The 26,844-nt window shown below is 33.1% G+C and overlaps 1 protein-coding gene across 1 annotated transcript in view; it reads right to left on the reverse strand.

The window, feature by feature from the left end:
• Positions 1-708: 708 nt before the first annotated feature.
• The window catches only part of LOC106124017 (Krueppel-like factor 3), a 29,988-nt gene continuing 3,852 nt past the window's right edge, over positions 709-26,844 (reverse strand). The window contains exons 4-9 of the mRNA XM_013320454.1: positions 19,475-19,531; positions 12,298-12,382; positions 2,893-2,962; positions 2,634-2,711; positions 2,136-2,545; positions 709-1,685 (exon numbers count right to left, since the gene is read on the reverse strand). Coding sequence (XP_013175908.1) covers positions 1,513-1,685; positions 2,136-2,545; positions 2,634-2,711; positions 2,893-2,962; positions 12,298-12,382; positions 19,475-19,531 — 873 coding nt within the window. The 3' untranslated portion in view covers positions 709-1,512. The remainder of the gene's footprint in view (positions 1,686-2,135; positions 2,546-2,633; positions 2,712-2,892; positions 2,963-12,297; positions 12,383-19,474; positions 19,532-26,844) is intronic.

Raw genomic sequence — 26,844 nt, forward strand, 5'->3', positions numbered from 1 at the left:
GCTACACCTAAAATTGTGTTCTGCGCAGTGACTCACGCAAGTTTAGAGCCACCAAGATATTTGAAAACTACTATACAAATACTTATTAAATTTTATGCAAACCACGTATTCAATTGTATTGTTAACCGTTTCAAACTGTTCCTTAATATTAAATACATCATAAATTGGTACATTTATAAACATTTGAAACAAAACAGTATATAAAAAGGTCTACATTTTTTTTTTAATTTTAAAATTAAGTAAATATAATATAATAGGATTTTTTTAATAACACTAATATTGCCACAATTGCCCTGTACGTTTTATTTTGTGGAACTTAATATTTTGAGCACTGGAGTGTAAAACTAAGCCTAATTTATGGATAAAGTTACGCTTAACCTACATTATTATTAAACAATTTGTATTTTATTTAAAAGTATAACATATAAAACATTGTCTTGAGATTCTTCCAAAGAAAAAAATAAAAGAAAAAAAAATATTTTTAAAATAAAATAGTAATTTACATTAACCAATCAGTACAATTATATCTTTTTTAAATAAAAAAAAAGAGATACGAGAGAAAAATACAATTAGATATAATAAAATTGTTATATATTATATAATAATAAGAATACGATATATAATATATGTAACATGGACAAATATACTTGATTTATTCTTAAATATATTTATAATAATAATTAATATCTATAAACTCTTAAATGTATAAAACTGTAGGAAATATAAAACTAACATCAAAAGATGTATCCGTAAATATCACACTAAGTATTTACTTCAAATTAAAAATAATAAATGTATAAACTTTACTGGCCCAAGTTTACAATAATGCCACGAAATAATTCACACCAATACAGTATTAAAAATTACTGCTGCTGTGATAATCCATATCAACATTTACTTATGTCAAATAAAAAAACTTATTACTAATTAAATATTTTCGTTTTTAAATCGTATTTTCGTCTTTTTTTATATATTCGAATAAATTTGATCCGTTCCCTACGTTCTTTATACCTAATTTACATTTATCCAGTGCTGGATTACAACTTGAAATGCCCACAGCGGAATTATATTTTTTTTCCCGTTGTAATCCAGCGCTTCATTAGCTCACAGGACTTGAAAAATGTAAACTGGACATGAGATTAAAATAACGTCATATTTTTTTTTCGTGTGTCAAGACTTTAGTCAAATAAAATCTTTGTCCCTTTTTATAGTACTATTATACCCTAAATGTAATAAGGGTTTTTTGTCACTATATTTGACTATCGATTTTTAATACTTGTACGAATTTTTTATAATAAATCTGAGAAAAATCGAATATCGTCTTTTGTATAATATAATACTTTCTATATTGGTCCCTTTTTAGTGTTAATATGTAGTTTTGACCGACTTTTTCACCAATTTTTCCAAAAAATACAACCTATGCAACGATTATATTTTTAAAATTTTTTACACACATTTTTTTACATAGTTATTGTTTATGATATCTGTGTTTGAGTTTATTCGGGATCATAATCAATGTCGTCTCATATGCAATCCGAGATGGTCTGACCTGGCGAAGGAGCGCCTGCAGAGCGGGCAGGTGAAGGGCCGGTGGCCGGTGTGCTTGCGCGTGTGCCGCGTCAGCTCGTCGGAGCGTGCGAAACGCCACTCACAGCCCGCCCAACCACAAGAGTACGGTTTCTCACCTGGAATGTACAACACAAACATAATATAATATAGGGACCTATGCGAAGAATGAATCACTTTAATCTTCCCTAAGAGTAAAATCTACACTAAGGATTTGGTTAACTATTAAAGTACTTAATGTGTTGTAAAATAATAAATTTTAAAACTATGAGGAGAGTCAGTGGGTCTGGAGTTAAGCAGTTGACTTGTAATCTGCAAGCCCTGGGTTCGAATCTGCACTGTCTACAAATTTGTATTTAAGTTTTCGATTTACATATGTACATATATGACGTTCTACCAGTAAAGGAAAAAAATTGTAATGCGATCTGCTAAGGAATTTAAATATATGTGTGAAGTCAACCAACCAACACTGGGCCAGAATGATTGACGTAGTCACTCCCAACTTAGGGTAGCCTCCGAGCCGTAAATGTACAGTCAGTGAGCTGATGATATGACTCGGTTGTTCTCACCTGTATGTGTTCTTTTATGCGCTTTTAAGTGCGAACTTTTCGTGTAAACTTTATGACATCCAGCTACATCGCACTTGTGAAGTCTTTTCCTGCCATGGCCTTCCTCGTTATTGTTATTAGTAAATTCATTATCGATACAGGGTTTTTTTGCTACATCGTTCGGTTTCGTATAAGGTTTCCTTTGCGTTAGCTGGTTCAATGAACCGGTCAATGCGTTCTGCAGCGCTGTGTTGAGCAAAAAATTCTTAATTTCTACATCAGACGTTATATTAGGTTGATTCGCGCGCGTCATCGGGAACGTTAACATTGGCGGGTAAAAAGTCGGCTTGTTCGTTGACAGTTCGAGTGTCGTTTGTAAATGCGTTCGCGGGGTAAGTTGCGGTGACAATTGTGGAATCGGAGGTTTTAATCTGAAAATTAAAATCATATAATTGGTTTAACAATATTTAAACTTTTTAATTTATAATGACCACGCATACCAAATTCAGTTAGACTTACTTGTTTAAATGGTGTCTATACTTTCTAGCGCTTCTGAGGTCTGGTCCTACTTTGATTTTGGGTACTTGATGACTCGTCCTGAAATGATAATTATAATTTTTCTAACGATAACTCGCTTAACGTTACACAGATTTCAATCAAAGCAAAATTGTTTGCGCATAGTATAAATTTAATAAATTAAAAAAATTGCTAGCTAACTTTTATATTACTATAACTTTATATTGAAATATATATTTTATAATATATCGTTAACACTTACGGAAACGGCAATTGTGTGGACGTTGATTCATTTTGTATCATTGTCTTTGACGAAGTAGGACGGATGCTTTCTGAAAAATGCAAAATTTTATATAAAATGTAAATTCTCACGGAAAAATAGATGAGCGTTGCAATGTAGTACACAATTATTTCACCGTATAAGCAATTATCATCAGTGATGATTCATCATTAATAACCAATTTACAGCGCGCATTAACTTCGCTAGAGGCGTCCGTTACTTAGAAACTTTGTATCGACGTTACTAATCAAACGAAATATTGCTTGAAGACCACGCCAATATTATAGTCCTAGTTTAAAGTTTAACGTATAATTTGTAATATAATTAGTTGTAACTATGTGTATGTATGTCACATAGTAAGAGAAAAACGTTAGGTTTTCATATATATATTAATCTGCACTAGCTGTCGCCCGCGACTCCGGCAGCGCAAAATTACAAAAAATCTTAAATAGTAGCATATGTGTTCATCCAGGCTATGTTCTACGTCTATGCCAAATTTCAATAAGATCCATGCAGCCGTTCTGGAGCATCTATCCATACAAACATTTTTATTATATAATAATATTATTGCTAATTATGATGATAAGCAGTAGCCAAATATAAAATACAATTTTGAGTTTTCACTAACCATCACCTGTATAGAAACATTTTTATCTATTATTTTCAAAAAGAATGAGAGGGACGAAACAAGAAATTCCACATATTTTTCGGCAATGCAAATTTACGTTAATAATTTACAAGACCTTTCAAACCGGAACAAATTAATTCAAAATCCAACGTACAACAGATATGCGACATGGCAAACATTTGTTATGCGAGCGAGCGAGTTCTAGTTTGAATCGTGTCACTCAAGCTCATTGGACACAAGTCGACAACAATCGAAAATTTACATATAGGGCAATTAAAATACCTCGTGCTAGGCGCGGAGAAGGCGAATTATTACAGGGTAACGAAGGGCAGGCGACTGGTCGCAACGTCCTTTCTAATCATTGTAAACTCTACAATTCCGCTTATAGTATTTAAAAGTAATATTGTTTAGAATTATAACAATCGCAATGTTATTTATTAATCAGTCATCGAGATAAGCGACACACGTGGTTGTGCGCGGACATCTATCGACGTTACAATATCAAGTCGCTTTACAATCATACATTTGCGAAATCGCACAGCTAAAATGTTTTATACAACACGTCCTGACTCCTGTCACACCACACAATGCAATCTATTATCACACTCTACTCAAAATTACGCATTACATTCGGTTGTTTCCAGTATGCGGTTGCGACAAGGTATCCCGTCGCTGGCCAGCCGAAGCGACGCCATATTCGGCTCTTACGGCCTCTAATAAATTTCGTATCGAGCTTTATTGAAAGGATTACTTTAGTACATCGACTTTAACTTATTTATGACCATCTAAAATAGCCTAACATCGTTGAGGAAGGATTTATTGATGAAAATTTCACTTTGTTACATAAAGTTTTTTTTTAAGTGATAGCAATGGAAGAAAACATTTCAACTAACAGTATAGTAATATAGATTTTTATATACACACATACATAAATTTCACTATAAAGCACTATTCGAGTTATAGCTAATTATTCAATTTCTTTTACGCTCTTCCCAATATGTCTATGAATGTAGAAGGTATCATGTTGCACGAGCGGAAATATCGCAAACAAAATAATGTTTTATTGCATTGTTCATTTGAAATTTCAAATCATAAAATTTTACAGTAACATTTGTAGGACACGGAATTACAAATGTACTGTTAACACTTTCAATGCCGCCGATTTGCCCCGCGAATTCACTTTAATAGGTAAAAATTATAGTCACATCGAACGTGTTAATATTACGCGTAGATGCGATATGTTAGTAGCAAAATAATCATGTGTACAGTCAGCTGCAATAATATGTACAGTTGGGTTTTCAAAAATTGTAAACAACTAAACCTGCAAAAATATTTATGGAAGTTGTCTATACACATTTATGCAGCTGACTGTACAATTGATCATAAAATATTTTATTTTTAATTTTTTGACCTTTTTTGTCTTGTAAAAACAAAAACGCGCTGCTAACACTAGATACCGCTATCAACTAGTGTTGGGTTTATCTATCGTTCCTATATCGCCAGAATCTATTGCTACGCGTATTGCTTTCTAAACGCATTCGATTTATGATACGACAATGTAATGGCCTGCCTCATATACATAGTCATTTTACTTTATGCCATCCTAAATCATTGTGCAGATCCATTTAGTGATAACGTTTATTTTACAAATCAAAAATATTACAGAATAGTACAATGTCCTGATCTTAAAAGCGACTAAAATAAAGCCTACAATAAACCATATCTTTACTTATTGTTAGAATACCAGGAACTCTCTTACCGTGGGTTTCGGAGACCAAAATCTCTGTATAAAATGACATCCCTGTCTGACATCTTTGACAAAACAGAGATAACAGTATGTTTTAAACTCACCTTAAAAGCTCTAGGCTTTAAAACCAGACAAGGAGTTATTGCAATAGGATTAATGAAAAGCTACTCAATATCGTTAAGATATTCTTCAGAGTATAACAATTAGAAGGTTAATAGATCATCTTGTTTAATTGAAGATGCTCTATTTTGTTTAATACGATATTTTCTATTTTACTAAAAATGAATGGTAAACGGTTAACCGTTAAAATTAATTTTAAACACAGCGCGTACTTCGTGTAATACTGGGTTATACTGAAGTCTCTTAAGATTGTAGTGTAGATAAGCAAATACTAACAGCTTGTAATGGATTTCTGAATCGGGCATATATTTGAAATAAGGAACTACAGTTACACACGAATTCGTGACTTTCGACACAGTCAATTCAATAAAATACAAATTGCTAGTTATAGAACCGCTACTTGGCAATAGATGGCGTTACCTGTACAGTTACAATTGAATTTCACAGGGTTGCCAGAATGGGAATAACCAATTCATTTTGAATTCATAGAGTTTTTATAATGTTTTCACCAATTATTAGATTCATAATCCTCTGTATTATGCTAGAAAATCTAAGTTGTCTTTAAATATCTTGATAAAAAATATCACATGATAAATTTCATAAAGTTGTAGGCCCAAATTCTGACCCTTATGAAGAAATATAGACTTTCCCTACAACTAAGCAATACATTCATAAGACAATCGTTTTTATATTGCATGTTTAAATTATGGTAATAAAAATATAAATTAATAAAGAAACAACCATACAACACAAATTTATTTTAATATCTAGTCAGTAGTAACATTCAAAACCATTATTAAATTTGCATATTGTAGGTCAGTTAGTGTGAACTTGTCTGTAACGAGGTGTAAACCCTAGCATATTATCGCAGCCATTCGGGCGTACGGGCGGACTTGTGAAATTGCACTCATTGTGTACCATTTAAGAACATCGCTATGTGACAAAGCATATTAAATTTGGTTGTACGCACAGTATGACAGACGCCCTTGTTAGCGCTGAATAGTACCTTATTTATGGCTTAATCTTGAGCTAAGCTCGCTACTGAAATGTGCCTTAAAGAATGACCGTTAGCGGAATCAATAAACCACCACTTATTATAAATGAATTGTACAATAAAGTAAATTAACATTACAGAATAAGCTGTAGAAATTGCCTACTTTATTTTTAAAAGAGAATGGGACATGAATCTAAGCAGTGGCAACCCACGATTGCAAAACTTAAAAAAACATGGGTGTTCTTTTACTATCTAATCATCAGTGGCGAAGACATAGACATGCTGCAGAAGCAAGTAATGTATACATATTAAAAACCATCGTACTATATATTATTAAGTGGTGACAGTTAATATACTTTCCCCCTTCCTATTAAAGAATTTAAGGCATCGAAAATTTTAAACATAAAACCGCTAATTGCTTATGACTTGATATCATTGACATCTCCAATACTGTGTAGCAAGCGGTCCGCTAACGCCTAACTTATAGGCATTGAACTGAAAATAATTAGCAAACGCGTTAACATTTCGGTTTCTCTGTCTATGTAATTGTGTTAGCGATTTGCGTACAAAATTTATGTTTTGTTTGGATGCGTGAGAACTTTATACCAATTGTTGATTTATAGACCAAACCAATTATATTTGTTATCGAGCTAAGCAAAATAAATTATACAGTAATGAAATATTTTAAGATCTCACAATTCGCGGATTCGCAGAAAATGTTACGCAATCGAAGAATCTGCGTATGTGAGAAAGCAATTTGTATTAAATTATGGATTTAAGACAAAAGTACTCCAAATTGTTACTTACTAGTTAATTTACGCAAATATTGAAACTGCGGGTAACAACATCGCGAACAAAGAGACTAAACTATATTTGTGATTTTTGACTAACTAAATTTTGTTGACTTTAGTTCAAAAATCTCTTTAGCATTGTGACAAAATCGTATAAATAATAATAACAAAGCGATTATTAATGAATTTGAGAAAAGGGGAGGGATAAAAATATAATTTTATACAATTATTCCCACAGTCAGAAACGGTATTAAAGCTTAAACAAAAAAACTAACATTATACTGTAATAATATTTGATTTAAAATCTTTATTATTATTCATTACAGTCACGCTTTAATTGACTACATCCTTTAATCAATATTTAATAACTGAATTTACTTAAAATACAATACAAATGCATATTTTTTGTATTTCCGATGGGAGGGTTGAAGGCAGTTCATTCGGAACATCAAGTAGGTGTATAATAATTACTTAATAATCTTTGTTAATGTATAGTTTTTGCTTAATTCTATTGATATTTCAATCACGTTTAATCAAGCGTAATAATTGAACAGTTAAATCTATGTAGGTTAAACGTTTATAATATTTGGCACATTTTTGAGGCTCTATTACGAAAACTTTAGATGTTTATATTTGATGTTACAGTCGAATGCAGAGAATAAGCTCTTTCAATTCTCGCTGTGACTTTTCATTGTGGCAACACCTAAGTTATAACAATGCTGCAATTCTAACTTTCTTGCAGACAGACAAATTACAATACAGACATATGTTTATAATATGAAACCAATGGATACCTTTTCTTTTTTTTTTCGTTGATAGTTGTAATGTGCATCAGAACGAGTCTATGACTACACATTATTCCACCCAATGTCGAAATCAATGATCGATTTTCTTTAGATCAGCTAAATTTAAACAAAATATCTGAATAAACAAAAATGATTCGAGATCGAATACTCTTTTCGGTCATTAATCATTTTTTTTTACGAAATGGCCAGTTAGTTTTTAATAATTCGGTGTTTTTACATCAAAAGAACGTCGATCATTTTTTGTATGCTACGCACCTATACCGTACACGGCAGCTTTCGTGAGTAATTAAATAAACATATATGTATTTGTGCGTGCGCTCGTTCAGCTTGAACGCAACATTTGCTATGTTACCTTGCATATCAAAATAGATATAAGTCTATCATAATAAAGAGATCAAATATATCTTCCATTTTGGGACACTGCGAAGGAGAATTAAAATGACTGTGAAGATGTAATAATAAATCTGTATATATAAAAATAAATTGCTGTTCGTTAGGATCGCTAATCTTAATAACGGCTGAACGGATTTTTCTTTTATTGGTCTTGAAATGTTCGTGAAGGGTTAGGGACGGTTAAAAAGGAGAGAACATTTCGAATAATTGCCCGCAAAACCCTTTAGGAACCTTTTTTTAATCCCGCGCGGATGGTGTCGCGAGCGACAGCTAATTGGGAATAAATATCAGAACTATAATAGGAAAAACAAATGACAACATATTCTCCCTTCTCAAAATATATCAGCAATAATATCTTTAAATAAAACTTCGTATTATGCACGTATTTTTATTGAACCACTTAAGTGAATACGTTCATGGTCCGATCTTCCTTTATGCAGTATTGACCTTAAGCGACGTCGTGCGTACCAAAATGTATTAGTTGCTACCGGCGTTACTTGTCCAAGTCATAAAAGGTAGCGGGTATGGATTGTTGTATCCTACTGGCAGAAAAGTAAGATGGATGGATGATTGTTGGAAAGTATCTCGGGTAGTGCTGTATGGATCTCGTTGAAATTTAGCATAGATGTAGAACACAGTCCTGAAGAACGCACAGACTACTAAGAATTAAGTTTTTTTTCGGAATTAATAATGTTTATAAGGCTGCAAATAATCTTTCTCTCAAAAATGTTGCTTCCCTTACCCTTGCACCCTATAGGTCATGGATAATAAAGAAAAAATATGTATCATTCGTTACGTATGCCAACCTTTAGTGGCTAAAGTACAGTTAGTCGGGATACTTTTTTTTCATTGTGTAATTAATATTTGTTTTAAATTTACTGTAAGATATATTTTCTTTGGTTATTTTAATTCTAATTAAAATAATTGCAGTCGTCATTCGCTTGGACCAAATTCGGAAGAACTTTAATGTACATTTAAACACTATTATGGGGTGAACATAATCGTAACAATAATCATTTTCAATTTGCATATTGACACTTAAGTATAAAAACATGTATTAAAAAAATTAAATAAAAATTATCATTTTTGTAAACAGGAACATACCTTCAATGATTTTTATGTTAAGTTAATCGTCTCAAAACAATAACAAGTAAATATATTAAAAAATATAATATATTATCTTGCGTACATGCGTATAAGAAAAAGTTTTATCTTGGCTTGTTTTATTATCAGCACATGTAACAATTATAAAAATTATAATATGTAAATCTTATTTAGTCCAATTTCTTTTTATTTCTCAAATAGATTATATAAGGTGGTATTTGTGAATTTACGTAATTTTAATCGTAGAATTATTTACTTAATTAATATTACACATCGATATGTCCATTAAATAGCAATTAACGTAAGTACCATCGGCCCAGTAATCGTGATAAACAGGACAAGCGAGCGTAACAAGCCCTAGGAATACTACATTAAAGGTACTTACACACTCACCCAATATTTGAGCAAGCTTACGCTATAACACCTTAAACGTTCTCTAAGATAATGAGGGCAAATTTAAAATTGTGAAAATTAAAATACATTGATATCTTATTTCGTGTCAAATATTAATGTCATAAGTTCTTAGAATAAAAGTAATACTATATTTCTATAATATGACTAAGACACTCCGGGAAAAAATACGAATGGAAAGACACCTCACAGATAAGAAATCAATCAGAATAGGAATATCAAAAGAGGTTTTAGTCCTTATTTAGTTTTTTGTACAATTATATTTCGACCAGCAGTTTTCACTTCTGACAGTTTCTCTTATTTTTTCCTCCATTTAACTTCGTACAGCATGCTGACGCACGGTTTATAACAGAATTTACAACTCTTAATCGCATTCATTCAAGGCATCGATGTTACTGAGACAATAAATGTAAATTTAGCTAGTAGCCTTATCTTAGTCCCGAGTGAACATAAAATAGAGTTGTATTAAACGTTAAAGCAAAATCGGAGCGGTTTATACAAGCTTTTGTTGGTTGTAATTCGAAAGGCGAATGCGACACTAAATCTAGTACGTGTTGTGTACAGGGACCTTAACAAGGGTTTTACGCTACGTCGCAGGCGATTGTCGCAACTTGTATATTTATGAAAAGTCCGAGTCGTGAGTTTCATTAACAATTTATGGCGTCTATTATATCACTGTGTATAATGCAAAATCGTTTATTTATTGTAGAGAAGACATTAAATGTACTTTGAGAAGACATTTATGTTTTAAGTGACCTAATTGAACGCTGTTACCGCGAATTAACATTACAGCGTTGACGACAAATAATGATAACTAATAATATTCAAGTTATTGTTGTGACAATTGTATTCTGGATCATAATAAAATAATCAATTATACCAATTTACACCAATAATTAAAATCTGACTTGTATACATACTTACAAGACCATCATTGGAATAAGATTTTATAAACATGTTACTAGGATTGAACAAGAATAGACAACTATCGAATGGCCGAATAAAACATATGAACTGCGACAATCCTTAGGAGAGCGGACATGATCCCTTTCACCGATGCATCTGTGCGTTAATTAACGAGGGATAGCCGCCGTTGCGGCGGAATAAGGAACTGTTATACAACCAGCTCAGATAACCCACGCGATACTCCTGTAGTAATTGCGTGGAGAAATGTGAAAGGATTCATATTGCCGTCCAAATATACTAACATGATATTCTCTGCAAGCTTTTTGATAAGAAATAATATTCACTAGCTATTAATTTGGAAAACCCAATTCACTTTGCTTCTGTAATAATAGACCAGTACTTACTAAAAAAAAAAAGTTATTTTGCTACTTGCTTTCCCCCGCGACTCTGTCCGCGCGATATTAAAAAAAAAGTTATTGCCTCTGTCTTCTTCCAGACTATGATAAGCACTAAAAAAACAACTACATCAGTAATAAAAAAAACTTAGGTCTTAAAAACACGATAAAATAAAAAAATATAGCTAATTGAAATATAGTCAAAACACGTTTAGATTTGAAATCTTATAACCCAGAAACGTTATCAATTTGAAATCTACAAGATTTATCTAAATATGTATTATGAATAATATTAACTTAAATGAAAATTAATCACAGTTAGTCATTATGACCGGCGAACTAAAGAATAAATTAATAGTAAAGTCCGTGATATATAACAGCCATAAATAATTTGGTATAATTTGTATGGCCTGAAATGGTAAGGCATTAAACTAGAGTTAATTCACACAGAAAGTAAAAATGTAGCAAAGACAAAATTTACGAATAATATCGGTATGGAAAGTCAACAAAAGGTTTTCAACAATTAAAAGTTATAACTGAAGTAAATTATTAATCTACATCTACGTAATAAGTTGAAGACTTTCTTCGAGATAATTCCTAAACATATTCATCTTTGCGGCAACCTATATTTTAGAACTCACAGTATCTTACATTTAAACATGTTTGCTTAAGTATGTCAACATGGCTACCCGAAAGCTTTTGCACGTAACGCTTCCTTTTGTATAAACTTTACTGCGGAACTCAAATGAAAACTTGCTAATGATCAAGAAAACGCATCCAGCTATACTAGAGCCGTATAAAACGATCGGATTTTACAAGAATTTGCAATCATAAAAGCGGTCATGAAAAGTCGAGGCCGACGAAACGATGCGGACGTATTGCAGGATGTGGCCGGCTGCGGGCGTAGGCAGCGTATTGCTTGCTAACGTTTCATATTCCCCATCACTGCGTGTCCGGGGGACACTTCTAGTTTTTGGTTACCTTGATGTTGACATTTTAATTTAGTTCGGAGTAATCGTGTATCGATATTTACGAGATCATTCATTACACGGTTGCTAAAGGCGAACGGCTTTAATATTTGAGCGAACTTACCAAGGGTGCGAGGCGTGCGTCGAGGCGTGTGTGGTCGTTTGAGGCTTAAGTCCACCGGCTCCAACTGGACTGGCGGTTCACATGCCTAAAACATATTGAATAATTGTTAAATGTTTTTAAACAAACGATGTATAGGAAATTGAGAATAAGGACAGTATGAATTGAGGTTATCAAACAAAGGGTAGAAGTTGAAAATACAATAAGTTCAAGCTTTTCTCTGCCCCCATCAATTGGGCCTATTCACGCAACAGGTATAAATAGCTGATCTAGTCGCTATTAATAGTATGATTTAATTGTAGAAAAATCAGAGAGAATAAGACATCGAACGAGATAGTCATTGATGTTTGAAATTAGCAACGGAATAATAACGTTTGAGCGAGAAAGTTTTGAACATGAAATGCTTTAATTAGACGGCAGATCTAGTTTTTAAGTTAATTAAAAGCTGATAAAATCTAGACATGACACAACTAACTGACAGACGATTGCGCTTGAAGTTAACATTGCAAACCGTTAGATAAGACAGTATTGAAGAGAGCGATTTAAATTAAATTAAATCTTACTAATATTACAAATGTGAATGTTTGGATGGATGTTTGTTTGAAGCTAAGTTCGGACCGGCTCAACGGATTCCGGTGAAATTTAGCACACAAATAGAACATAGTCTGGAAGAACACATAGACTACTTTTTAGGTTTTTTTAGGTTTTTTACGTCGCGGACGGAGTTGTGGGCGACAGCTAGTTGCTTACAAATAATGCTACAAAGTTTGAGGTATACCGAACAAAGTATGGACAGATTGCGTGCAGCATATGCGTACGAAGGGAGTGAATTCAGATATGACAGCTGATAGACATAGAAAGAGTAATACGTAGGTTCTATATCTAACCAGCCTTGGGAAGAGGGCTGGAAGGTCAAAAAATAAAGCCTAATCATCCCTACATAAAATTATAATTTTTTATCCATTTCATACATCGGAATTAACTTATTATCTAGTAAGATTAAACGAAATTCCTGTCATGTTTATCACAACATTTCCTTAGTATTCAAACCTTCGTTTATCGAGACAATCCTTTATCATATCGATACTGTTTATCTCTATTCCATTTAGCCTAAACCCTTTCTATAGCTATTTAAACTTTCCTATAATATTACGCAAGTAATTGCGTCTCGCAACACACTTTATTCCGAAATCTATTATTTATTTTGAGAACGGTAACAAGTAACGCTCAAGTGTTCGTGTGAGAGCTAACACGCCTGTCTCGTGAGCATGCAATATGGTAAGTAAAGGTGGGGTGGTACTGTTACTGTTAGTTCATTCGGGTTTTAAAGTCGGAGTGAGAGCGAGCGAAAGGTTCGTGTTGCGATCTTCTTATAAAAAAAAATATGTATCTTCGTCTTGCATGCATTTGTAAAGCAATTATCAGATTGAGCTGAAATTTCGTAAATCGTTCTCAAAAAATCTTCGATGATTTTTGGCAAAAAATTCTGTCTATACAAATAGAAAAAGTATTCTACATAATATATAAATACTTGTTGTAACTCAAGACTCAGTCAAGTTAAAATCGCTCTTAATTCCGCCACGCTGTCACTCGGACCGCACTTTCGCACTTTAATTGCAGATGAGTCGTGCAGAAGGCGTTGCGTTGCGTAAGCGGTGCGGTCGTGCGATGCCGATCCGCCCCGCCCGCCTCTATCGCACTGCATTTACGTCGCCTATGATTTATCACGCGTCTCACACCTCGCCAATACCAGTCCAAACGAGAAAAGAAGTAGCGTTTAACCATAAACCAGTATTTAAGATGATAATATAATTGCTTTTGATAATTTTGAAACACTATTATGAACAGCAACACTTTGAGTTTGCGCTGAAGTAGAACGATAAGACGATATGACGAATTATTTCGATCAATAAAGTTTAGTCTACTCCTCGTGGAATGTAAAGTAATGTGGTCTTTAGGTATATCTGGTTTGACCGTTAAAAGATATTTTAATCAACAAATTGGTACTCGTAAAAAGGTTCGAAGTTTGCATTCGCAATAATACTTAAGACAGTCACAATATTAAAATTGTATAGGTCTTTTCAATCAACAACATTGCATTTTTTTTAAATAATGAAATAAACTAATATAGCCAGTTAAGAGACTTATGTTAATTTAATATAACATTGCTAACGAGCTATGTTATTCCAAGTTGACTAATTACAATATCACGTAAGAACTTAGTCATGTACAGTTTTCTAATTAGTCCAAATCGTGAGGGAAGGTATGTTTAAAGCGTAAAGGGTAAATAAGTATACAAAAGAGTAGGCAGTTGTAGGATTAGGTACTTACAAAATCAAAGATAAACTACTGAACTAAATAAAATGTAGAGTCAATTTGAACTTTATTAAACTATTTTTTTTATCGCGCGGACGGAGTGGCGGCCGATAGCTAGTTAATAATCTTGTGATGAACATTTCAATTCCTTGGCATATCTTAATTTTTGCATAGCAAAAGGTAAATCATTAAATATTACGGTAACCTATGAACATGACGATAAAACGATCAAGATCGTAACAAACGGAAGGCCATAATCTCAGCTAATGTGCCTCCGTGGGCAGTAATGAGTAATATTATCATACGCCGCCCTTATTACCCGGCCAACGATAAATCATCTTCGCCCAGTCATAAATCATATCAACGATCTCATATTAACATATATCGAGTAGAAATTAAAGATATGAAAAAAATCATATATATATAGGAAACATAGCAGATGGTGATATTATTATTATATTAATATTATAAATGGTTCGTATCTTATTTACGTCCTTTTTGTAAGTTGTAAGTCCACTTAGGTGTTATCTTTGTTAAATGGTTGGATCACGATAACTTGAAGTTAACATTTCAAGTTATGAGCTTAACTCAAAACTGCGATATTTCACTTGTAATGTTTTATTACAACTCTACTGATCTACGGCACGAAGCGACGTATGTACAGTGCGGTTTGTTGTCGGTATTCCACCTTTATAGACACATCGTTCATCTTGAAAGCATAAAAATCGCTTGATGGAATGTTGTAACAGTGTATTCTGTTCTAAACAAAAGGGATACACTGTAGTCCTTATGTTTTTTTAACAAAACCTTGATTAGTACCTTAGATGTTTATTTGTAAGCCAGGGCGGGCAAAGCAATTTTTCTGTAACTATTATAGAATACCGCCAACGATGGCGACTGTACAAGTGGCAGACAACTAATCGCTTCTGCGAAGCTGACCCCAAACGACTTGCCTCCGAACAATTCAACAAAGATGTTTAATTTTTTCTCAATTCCAGTAATGTCTTAGAACATCAAACTCGTTATTTGGTTGTTGATTTTTTATTCTACATTTTGCGTGACTACGTATAGCCTCGTAGAGACGCAGGTCCAAGGTTGGATTGTATTTTTTACAAATGATCACTACTCTATGCCTTTTGTTTCATTGGGTTTAACTTAATTTGAATAGTTTTAGTGTAAAAATAGTCAATTTATTATGATGATATCGGAAATTGGAAAAAAATGTCTTTTGTACATACTTATCTCTGTTTTTCTGAAGAGATTGAAAGGGATGAAAATATCTTATGCACTTTTATGTTTCAATTGTGAAAACCTACAATCACCAAGTGTCAATCATGCCAATGGATCTCGCTGAAATTTGGCATACATGTAGAACATAGTTTGGAAGAACACATAAGCTACTAATTAATTTTTTTTTTAATACCGCGCTAACGGAATCGAGGGCGACAGCTAGTTTTTTATAAAATGTAAAACGATAGTGTCAATTTTAATGCAAAAAAAAGTAACAGAAAAAAGTGAACCGTCACTATTCACGCAACGTATGAAAAATAGGGTGTACGTTTAATCATACTTTACACGGTCGAATAAACAGGTTCACAGAACCGGGAAAATACAGACAAGCAACAAAATAATATATATACATATCTGTTTCATAAGTTTTACATTAACAACATCATTAACATTGAACCGCACCATAAGCTTAAAGATAATAAAAAATGTACATTCCGTCTAGTATGTTCTGAATTTACATAATTTAATTCACCCATCGTTCTTCGCTCGATAAAGTACGCTGAGTACTGTGTACTGTGGAAGGTATTATGGAAAGCCCATATCAAGCAGTGGACCGACACTGACCGGTCTGAGGATGAACCTTCCTACTATAAGATGTTTATAAATCCATCTTAATCTTATATACCGTTGGTTTCAGAGACCAAAATCTCTGTACATATTGTAATCCCTGTCATTATCTTTGACAAAACATAGCTAACAATATTTTTTAACCGGTTAATATTTGGAGAGATTCTACAGATAGCAACTGCCAGTATTTGTTTGAATATTTAGAAGACTATTAGACGCAAAACCATCGTAGAAACGTGTTCTACTTACCAGTGTTAGGTAAATAATAATTAATTTGAAACAATAATTGCACGATCAAAATAAAAGATATTCAGGCGATATGGACGTCTTTGTTGCACATTTAATTGTGATTAATGAGGCAAATTGCAGTAGCACGCAATAGCATTGACACTACCCGATATCAATTGTGTTTACCAATGCCCTAATATAATGAAATAGAAAAGTATAATTTAGATATGAAGCAACTTTCTTGCAAAGTGGTTGAGTTGGATACCCTGAGGCGTACGGAACTCCTGGCAAGGGCGTATGAAGGCGGAAAATAAGCGTACGAGTTCATAACTTTGATTTGTAGATCCACAATTTGAACAAGAAATGTAACATTTGTGGATTCGCTGACTTTAGTCAAATTTTATACCATATAGAAACGATAGTTTTGTAGTCTGCAGACAAGTCCGAAAATAACTAAAATAAGTACATAATTTACTTTTAAAATCTATTTGCCTCAAGTCGATCTCACAGCCTTTCACTTTGACTTCGACTTTCATAGTTCTCACTGTGTTGCAGTCTTTTATATTAAAAATATGCAGCAAAGTGGCAACACATAATGTCAGATGCGCATCTGACGGGCAAGAGGTAAGAGGGCGCGGCCTCTTTGCTAATACTTCGTCAGATTGCATTTTGATCGAGTGGAATCTGCCATGTAAGAAATTAAATTATAGTTTAAGATTGCAATGGCGTAAGCTTAGATTTACAAAATAAAAAATGGCGAATTTCTATAAGGAAAAAGATAATTTTCGTGGGCGCAAAAAGTTCCAATATTAGATAGTTTTCTGAAGATATTTTTAATGATACAAACGTAATAAATAAGCATGTACATTCACCTATTATGCGTCCATATTCGGAATGAAAAAGCAGTTTACGTTGATACAACTGTATTGAAATGCGTCATAATTCAAAACGTCAATAGTCAAAAAAATTACTCTGCAGACTTTTTTAATTGAAAAGTTAGTTTAGTTAGATCCATACCCACAATTTTTTTGTAACTTGCCACTTAATTTCAATCATTATCTAGGATCAGGATCTATTATTTTAGGATTCGAAATCTTAGTCTGACGTCAATAATAATTGTATATACAATCGAACCTCGATAAGCAAGAAACCTCTATAAGAATGACGACGCATTATTCGATTCCGACGGTGTAACTCACGTACCTCTGTAAGCCAGGAAAGTATTGCGGTCCTTTGGACTCTCGTTTATCTTGTTTTCTTATTGCAAACGTTAAAATAGGTTATCCTTTATGTGAAAGTCTTTATTTTTCTATAGATAATCTATTACAGTGTAACTAAATTTAAATAATCTCTCATTGCCTCGAAATTTTTTTTAAATCGCATACAGAACGTAATAGGCATACTTATTACTTTTTCTAAGCCGGATTTGAACACATTTAAACCTAGAGTTGTATTCAAATGGTTGCTTTTTCGGTAAGCATTCCGTTAATAAGTCGGTACTTCCCGTTTAACGATAGTTTTTGCTAATTAATTCCGGATTTTGCCCAATTTTCATGTAAATGAGTAAGTACACGCATGCAAATGCCATGCCGCTCCCTACAAATGTTGGTAAGTAAAATATTTTTGTTAACTCTATCTGAATTGTTAGATTTTTTAGTTCTATAATATGGCCAGAAACATATACAATATGACCATAAAGTATTTATGGCAATTATGCGATTAAAAAGATTTTTTATAAAAATACTAGCTGTCGTCCGCGACTCTTTCCGCGTGTATATATAAAAAACTTAATTAGTGTAGCCCACCCATCCATCCATCCACATGAAATCCATCTAAACGTTCGCATTTATAATATTATAGTAAGTTAAATAAAGAGCAGCTCTTCAAAAAAAATTCATAAATTCGAAAAGAAAAAATTAATAAATAGTATCCTATGTCCGTTTCCTGGCTCTAAGCTACCTCCTCACCAATTTTCACCCATATCAGTAAAGCCGTTCTTGAGTTATAAATAGTGTAACTAACACAACTTTCTTTTATACATATAGATTTAAAGAATTTAGTGTCACAAAGTGATATCGATATCGATAGTGCTAGTATAGTAATATCTAATTTACCTCATGTTACAGCAACGCTATCTACACTAATTTGATTTTACAACATTCTGGCGTCTATAAGTATTCATTTAAACTAACAGTACGTGATTTAGTATCACCGCAACGGATTACATCGCATGCAAACTGAGCAATGGTTGTAAAAACTTAATATGGTGTAGTTGACGTAAGAGGTCCGTTTAACGGCATATCATCCAATCGGACTAACGAAGCACTGGCAGTTGCGAAACTATTGTGGTGTTTTCAAACCTCAACGAATATCGGTACCGTTGAAATCCAAAGGGTCTAATTTGACGTGCGATTTGAATATGGAATCGACTCCCGCGCACAGATCCCTATCATTAATTGATCTATTGATTCCTCGCTATCTGATCGAACAAGGGAAATTGTTAAATGCTTAATGGCTCCTGTTTTCTTGCAATATGCATTTCATATCATACATATTTAAATATCACAGCCGTTTACATTTCATGTTTACTAGTGCAATCTTTTATTGATAAGATGTTGGAGAAATCATCAGTTTATTACATAAAACACTAACGTAGAAAAAAAGGTAGAAAAATAGTATTATACTAAAACAATTTCGGATGTTTATGGGCAGCGGTCGCTTCATTAATTCTGCGATTTTAGGTGTCCGCTTGCCATCACATAGTAATATATTTTCTTACCTCCATAGTTTTGGGCAGCATGACGCCATCGCGGCGCCCCGCGCCCTCTCTTTCATCCTGAAAAAAAATGTATGTCTAAAATATACAATTATCACATTAGAGGTATCTTTAATTTATTAATAACCGGGGAAATATATTGAGTATTGTTATACAACGGGTTATATAATAGAAAATTGATCGAAAATCGACGAAAAATGTTATATATTTTAATTATTTTGTTGATGAAAGTTTTGAGTGGAAAAAATTGAATATCAACCATCTACGTGCAAATGTTTGGTATCACTAGATCTTTTGTAGAAGGATTTTGTTTTAATTAACTTTATATAAATGCTGTTAAGGTTTGCCGTAATCTCGTCATCTTGTCAATTATCTAGAACAAGATCGCCAGCGTAAATTATAGGCCGATAATTACATAGTTTCATAGCTAAATGACCACTTAATAAAAAGGGGAGGTAAAGATGCCAGGCTCTAGATCACCGTTAAATTGACCGTAAGTAACCGCATAGGTTTATTTATAAAATATACAAGATTAAACGTGACACACAGATTTTTATATATTATTTACTGTATTAGTATGTTATTGAAAGCAATAAAATATATGACCATATCTCAAGAACAAAATAGTTACCGCAGTCATAAACTAAGATATGTATCGGTTCTATTACCTCGCGACTACTATATCCCATTCAATGTCGTTTGTTATGCCCGTTGGCAACATTTCATATCATCTGATATGTTGAACGGATCTTGTATCGGCGTGGGCTACCCACCCACCGCGCTACGCCAATATCGCCAATCACAATCTGGCATACTCAAACTTATCGCCAACCACGATCTGACAATGTCCTCATGATCGGTTTGAACTTATAGAGTATCACACCTGTCACTCTTATCACTGCCAATCACAGGTTAAAATGCACAAGAAAAAAAGATAAAAGAAATGCTAGATTCGTAATCAGAGAAGCGAGAGATATAAAAGCTTGATATAATTTCAAATAAAATATTTTTACGCAGAATATAAGCTTTGTAAATGATGAAAAGTAAAGAGATTTCAGGAAATTCTTCAAATTATCAGAACGAAAATTAAAATAAATTAACCCTTATTGTGGCAAGATTTCTTTTTTGAAGAAAAGCAAAAAAAAAAGTTAAAGAAAAAACTAAGTTAAAAATTATTTTATAGTGATCGTATATTTTTATAAAGTTGTATGAATGGTATACTATACAAAATTAACATAAGGGTTAAAGTAATTTAGGGAGTTGTGCCAAAAATGATAGTTGCAACGCCAAAGTATATTTTCTATAGATTTACAACTGCCTAAAGTCTGTTACAGTGGTCACGACATATCGCCGCATCAGAGCAGGGGACAAATGCGTAACGCAACATTCGCCGAATGTCCGACGGCCAGTGAAAGCAAAATGCTAAGTTCCCACGATACCGTTTCGGCTAGGGTTGGTGAATGTACGAAATCGTAATTTAAATAGCGTGTTGCCTAAACAGGCTAACAACTCTAACAGATAGTGCGTGAAATAGAATGTAACACTTCAAATACTACAATTACTACAAGAATTTGATGACCCTAATCTTAAGACGATAACTTTTACGATTACTATAGCCCTAAATGAAATCAATAATAAGTAATTTAAAATAATTTAAACTCACGCAATTATAAGAGATAAAGACACTTTTTACAATCTTTATTTTACAGAAAAGGACATAATGATATTCATCCAAAAACTATAGAGTTAAGCACTAAATTACAATTTGGTAGATATAGAACAACAACACAATAGATTTCAAAATAAAGATTCCTGATATAATAGAAAAAAAACTGACCAATACGTATAACCAATAAATAAGATAGATAGCCAAAGATTTATGTTTCGGAGATATCTGATAAGTATTCAGAGCAAATGTTAAATTCCCACGATACGATTGAAGATGAGACCATATAAACCTTGTCCCGAGCAAAAAGGTTACACAATTTCATAAACGAACTTAATTAACTATAGTTTGCATTTACTTAAATTATGTAAATGTATTCAATAGAACAAGCAATTCATTTATATTTGACAATAGTTTTAATCTAATCTTGTAATCCTGTAGCCTTTAAATTTTGATATAATAGTAGAAGTCGCTAAAAAGGTTGGTCGATAATTCTCGACATAATTTGCTTTAGCTTCTAAGTTCAAAAGCGAAAGCCCTGTATCCCGCGCGTGAGATGTCACTCGTCCTTGTCGCACTCACTTTGAGACATTCTGACAGACAAGGACAGACGCGTTTTATCTATCAGATGATACGTTCTATTTGGTGTTACAGTACTTTCCTTTCCCTTTAAAGAAAAATATTATATTTATCTAAAACTTGGAAAATCTGTGCTTTACTTTTAAAAGGCATGTGAAGTGAAATTCAATTTTATGGCCGATTCCTTTGCGTTTTCCATCCAATAGATTCCTGAAATCTAAATAAGATCTACGGTCCCTTTTGTACCTTACTAAAATTGCGTCTTGTTAACTTTTTTCCGTCTTTAAAAGGTTTCAACATAGAAGCTTTTAGTCTTATCCTTTCTATAAAATATTCCTAGTTTTGCAATTCTACATAGATATTCTTTGCTATTTCTATAAATGAATTTTAATGTGAGAATTCTTTATTCGTGTCTGTGTATATTTTAACATTTTCAACAAATCGTCTTAGCAACATGATTGTATAAATGTGTATGTAACGTTAAATTCCTGATGCCGGTAAAAAGTTTTCCATTTTAGTTCTTAACGAAGCCGTCTCTACGAATCGTTGTGCATGAGCGAACGCCTTTTTACATTAGAAAATCTATTATTTTCACAGATGGATAACTTATAAACGTTTAGAGTGAAGTCGTAAATATTTATGATTCTTATTTTCATGCTCCCACGTAGTTTTTTTTCACACTGAGATAAAAAGACATGTAAATTTATAAAAAAATGAATACTTTATAATAATCTTTACTTTAATGACTACTTTTCAAATTAAAATTATCGGGATACTAGTTGTCGCCCGCGACTTCGTCCGCACGATATAAAGAAAAACATCATTAGTAGCCTATGTGTTCTTCCAGACTATGTTCTATATGTATGTAAAATATGGCGATCCGTTCAGCCGTTCTGGCGATACCTTCAAACAAACATCTATCCATCCAAATATTCGCATTTATAATATTAGTATGAAATAGCTTATATAGGAATTATAATAAAAACATCGTTTTGAGATTTTACATATTATCTAATGTAAACAGAAGTCGATAAAATTAATGAAAGGTGTGAAATATCTAACGATTAAAGCCTTTCAATACCTTAAGAGGTTTTATTACACCATTAGAGCTATTATTCGGCGTTAAATTAACTTTACCACTAATAGATAACGTTTAACCGATGTTCCATTAAGCACAGCGCTCGTCTGAAGATAACCGACGCGCCGATAGTTGCAAAAACGTCACAGTTTTAATGATCGAGCAATTATCTAATGAAATGATGTCAAATCAAGCTCTCTTACTTACATAGACTTTAATTAAACTCTAAAACCAATGTAATGTTTACTTGAAACCATTCCGGGGCACGGTTAGCTACGAAGAATTCAAGTTAGCAAATCATCACTATATTAAACTAATTACTGAGATAAAAAACTGTTAAAAATGTCGTTTCAACCTAATCAGGTAGAGTAAAAAATGCTTAAATTAGTTACCTATCTGATCAAATTATTACCTAAACATATCAGACGTGAAACTATCCCTGCGTAACATCTTTTGAACACATCTGCATATAACATCAGGTGGGATTGTGTTCAAGCTCGAGTTTATTCAAGTATGTAATTGGAAAAGTATATAGTTACGTTATCATGTGTTTCGTAAATAAAAAAATTACGGTTTTCCCAATTTTATCTTTATCTGTGCATTACGACGTTGTTTCGTGCCAAATTTCAAGATTTCAAGTTCACGGGAAGTACCCTGTAGCTTTTGATTCCCTTGCGAATTGCAAAAATTTGCGACATAAACGATTGTACTAGTATCCTTTGATTGCGTTGGTTTATAAGCTTTATTTTTTCACAGCACCTCGCGACGGCAGACCTGAGTATTTTTTTATAATTTCCAGCTTGATACCTTCACGCATTTTAGAGAAAAAGGGTCTTGACAGACAGACGGACGGACAACAAAGTGATCCTATAAGGGTACCGTTTATATCTTATGTGGTACGGAACCATAAAAATATTGTTTATATTATTTTAAGGAGAATAAAATCTATAATTAATACCGCTTCGTTATGTATTTTTAGACTAAACATCATTTACCATCATTATCTTGGTATAATTGAATACAATAGATATTGGGCACGCTTTACGTCAATTTATTTAATTTATGTAAAAAAATGGCATGTTATTGAACGATAAATATTTAACACGTTTCATTAATGTTAATGTAATCGGACAGTTAGTATTTTTTATAGAAGAATTACCAGCTTACCGCTGGTTTCTGAGCCCATAATCTCCTCATAAATTTAAAACATATCGCTATCTCCGTTTCAACAAAGATGACGATGTATTTTATACACATTTTGGTTTCAGAAACAAACGGTTAGATGTGTATAATCGCCATTTGAGGGTTTTATTTGATTGGATGAATTACGATTATAAACCGAATCGTAGTTTAAAAAAATCTACGACTGGTTTCGGTTGTGTAATTTTTATTATTAGTATTAAACACTTGTGTCAGATAGGTGCGATTATGCTTTAAATAATTAAAGGAAATTTACTCGTAATGCCCGCTCTATAACTAGTAATACATTTGAATCTCTATGCTTGTAAAGTACATTTATTAATCATAAACTCATCAAAATCATACAGGAATGCATAGAGTATATTATAAAATGTAGAGAGTACATTATATTTGCTACATGACTTTTAAAAGGTTCCTTGATAAATCTATTCACATAAAATAGAGCAATAGATCTTGTTTGCAGCAGTTTATATGCAAATAGCGATGTCTAATTTCGACTACTGTATTTAATACTCGTTTAGTTAGCAAATTGTATAATTTTATTTAATTAAGAGTAACAAATAGGTTGCAATTTATATTGCTAGCTACTTCGCCTTCGATTCGCGTGCACGACTGATACTTTCCAGTTTATAAGTTACAAATCTGTAATCTATATAACCAAAGATAAATATAACTTTCCTTTATGCCATAGACAAATAACTAGATATTATCGTTATAAATATAAGCGTTTTACAATTTAGCCTTTTTTTTTCATTCAAACACTCGATTTTCATCCTCACCCTAGATGCAAATCTTTGTAGTCCTAATGGCGGGAAACTGTAAAATTACACCGTTTGGTAATTTACTAAGTTCATTCGTCTAAAAATAATTCAAACGTATTTAATGATGTTCATCTCCATGTAATGCAACAGGCAAATCACGATCGCACGTTACTGGGTGAAGGTTGCGAGAAAATCGCAGAGATGCGGCAACCGACAACCGACCCGCCTTGCCTAAGGCCGCCGACACACCCAGCGCTGCTAAATAAAGACCTTTAACCTGAATTACAATAATAGTGAACACGATTTGTTACTAAGACGACACTCATTTATTTAATCTTTATGTTACAAATTTCTATACTACGAGCTAAATGGGAAATGCTTGCTTGTTGTCCTAAATGGAATGTATAGTACCTGACCTTTTCTCTAAACTCCAAATTATTCTTAACTAGCTGTAGCCCGCGAATCCGTCCGCGCAGAATTAAACAAACAACTTAATTAGTTGCCTATATGTTCTACATCTATTCCAAATTCCAGCAACATCCATGCAGCCGTTCAGAACATACTGTCTAACAGAAATCCATCAAACCAATCGTATTTATAATATTAGTAAGATGGATCAGTAAGAGAGTCCCTTAGCAGAGATGTATGAGCTAACTAAACTAAGGCTGCTTTGGAACAAAGAATTACAGAAAGAACAGTATGGCAGTAAGTTACAGTAATCTTTTCAACAAAATGTATAATCAGAGCACATTTAAATATAATAACTGAAAACGAACAAAAACGGTTCAGTACAAAACGTCAATCACTTATTAGACTGTATGTAAATCTATCTTATAAAAGCGCTTTTGTAATCACATTTGGCAGTAACGAGTGGCGTTAGATGCATCACGACCTTGCGATCACCGCACGGATACGAGCCCGATATATTAAGGTCCATACTACGGCTACCAGTTAAACATCCGGCTGTTTGTTACTTGAATACGGAAGACGTTCTAATTTGTTGTTGAATTAATACCTACATATAAAAAAAGTTCGTTGACTCTATTCCTGTGACTGTGGTACTACGAGAAAAATACCAATGATTTTCCACTAGTGAAAATCGGACAAGCTGTTTGGAAAAAGGAGGTTAAATACGTGTTTATGGAATTTAGATTGGAGTATCTGTAATGTTGTCTGTCCGAAAACATTTGTTTGTTCCGGGTAATCTCCGAAACGGTTAAAACGATTTTGACGAGACCTTCACTGAAATGTAGCTTGTGTGTGCGGGGATAACTTAGGCTATTTGTTAGAATTTTAATTTATTTTTTATTCTGTGCTTGCCGTTACTTGAAATAACGTATGCATGTTTAACTTTTGCAGTATTATCTACAAGTCGGGTTCTTAGCGGATCTTGTATAAAACATTAGCCTAACCTTATTGATTTATACTTCAAGCATAAAACAAATAAGCTTTGAATTATTTATAACTAAGATTACGTACAGCTACGCCTTAAGATGCGCCTTACGTACGGGTGTGGCGAAATACGGCATTTGATTAATGGAATCACGCTGTGACCTCTTTTTTGACCTTACTCCGTAAAATTATATTATAATGTTTTAATTTTAGACGCAGTCTGAAAGTAGCATCAGTAGCAGAAAGATCAAGAGTAGGTCATGAGGAGGGAAGACACGCATGTGACAAGGTGAACTTTATAACTGTAGTTTGGAGGGCAATACCGTTAGAGTATAGTAGGCCTAGGAAGAGAGGGATGTTGTGCTGAGATGATGAATCGCTTATTACCACTGATTCGGTTATTCAAAATTAAACAACAAAGGGAAAAAAGGACAAAAAAATAGAGATATTTAAGTACTAATGTCTCCATTTACAGTTATTCAAACTTTTAAGGTTTGGTGACAAGAAATGGTGGATCCAAGAGTGGCGAGGCTAGTGGCTGATTTACAGACTTAGTTGCCTTAGACTCCGTGATAACAACCACCCCTTCTCTATTTGTATTGTACTATATCTAATATTATAAATCAGGTGTTTTTTTCCCATATTGGCTTGACCGTCGATAATTTCTGGCCGCTGTAGTCCCAGACCTTTTCGACGC

Source organism: Papilio xuthus, unplaced genomic scaffold (genome assembly GCF_000836235.2).
Source record: "Papilio xuthus unplaced genomic scaffold, Pxut_1.1 DF825946.1, whole genome shotgun sequence".
Taxonomy (NCBI): domain Eukaryota; kingdom Metazoa; phylum Arthropoda; class Insecta; order Lepidoptera; family Papilionidae; genus Papilio; species Papilio xuthus.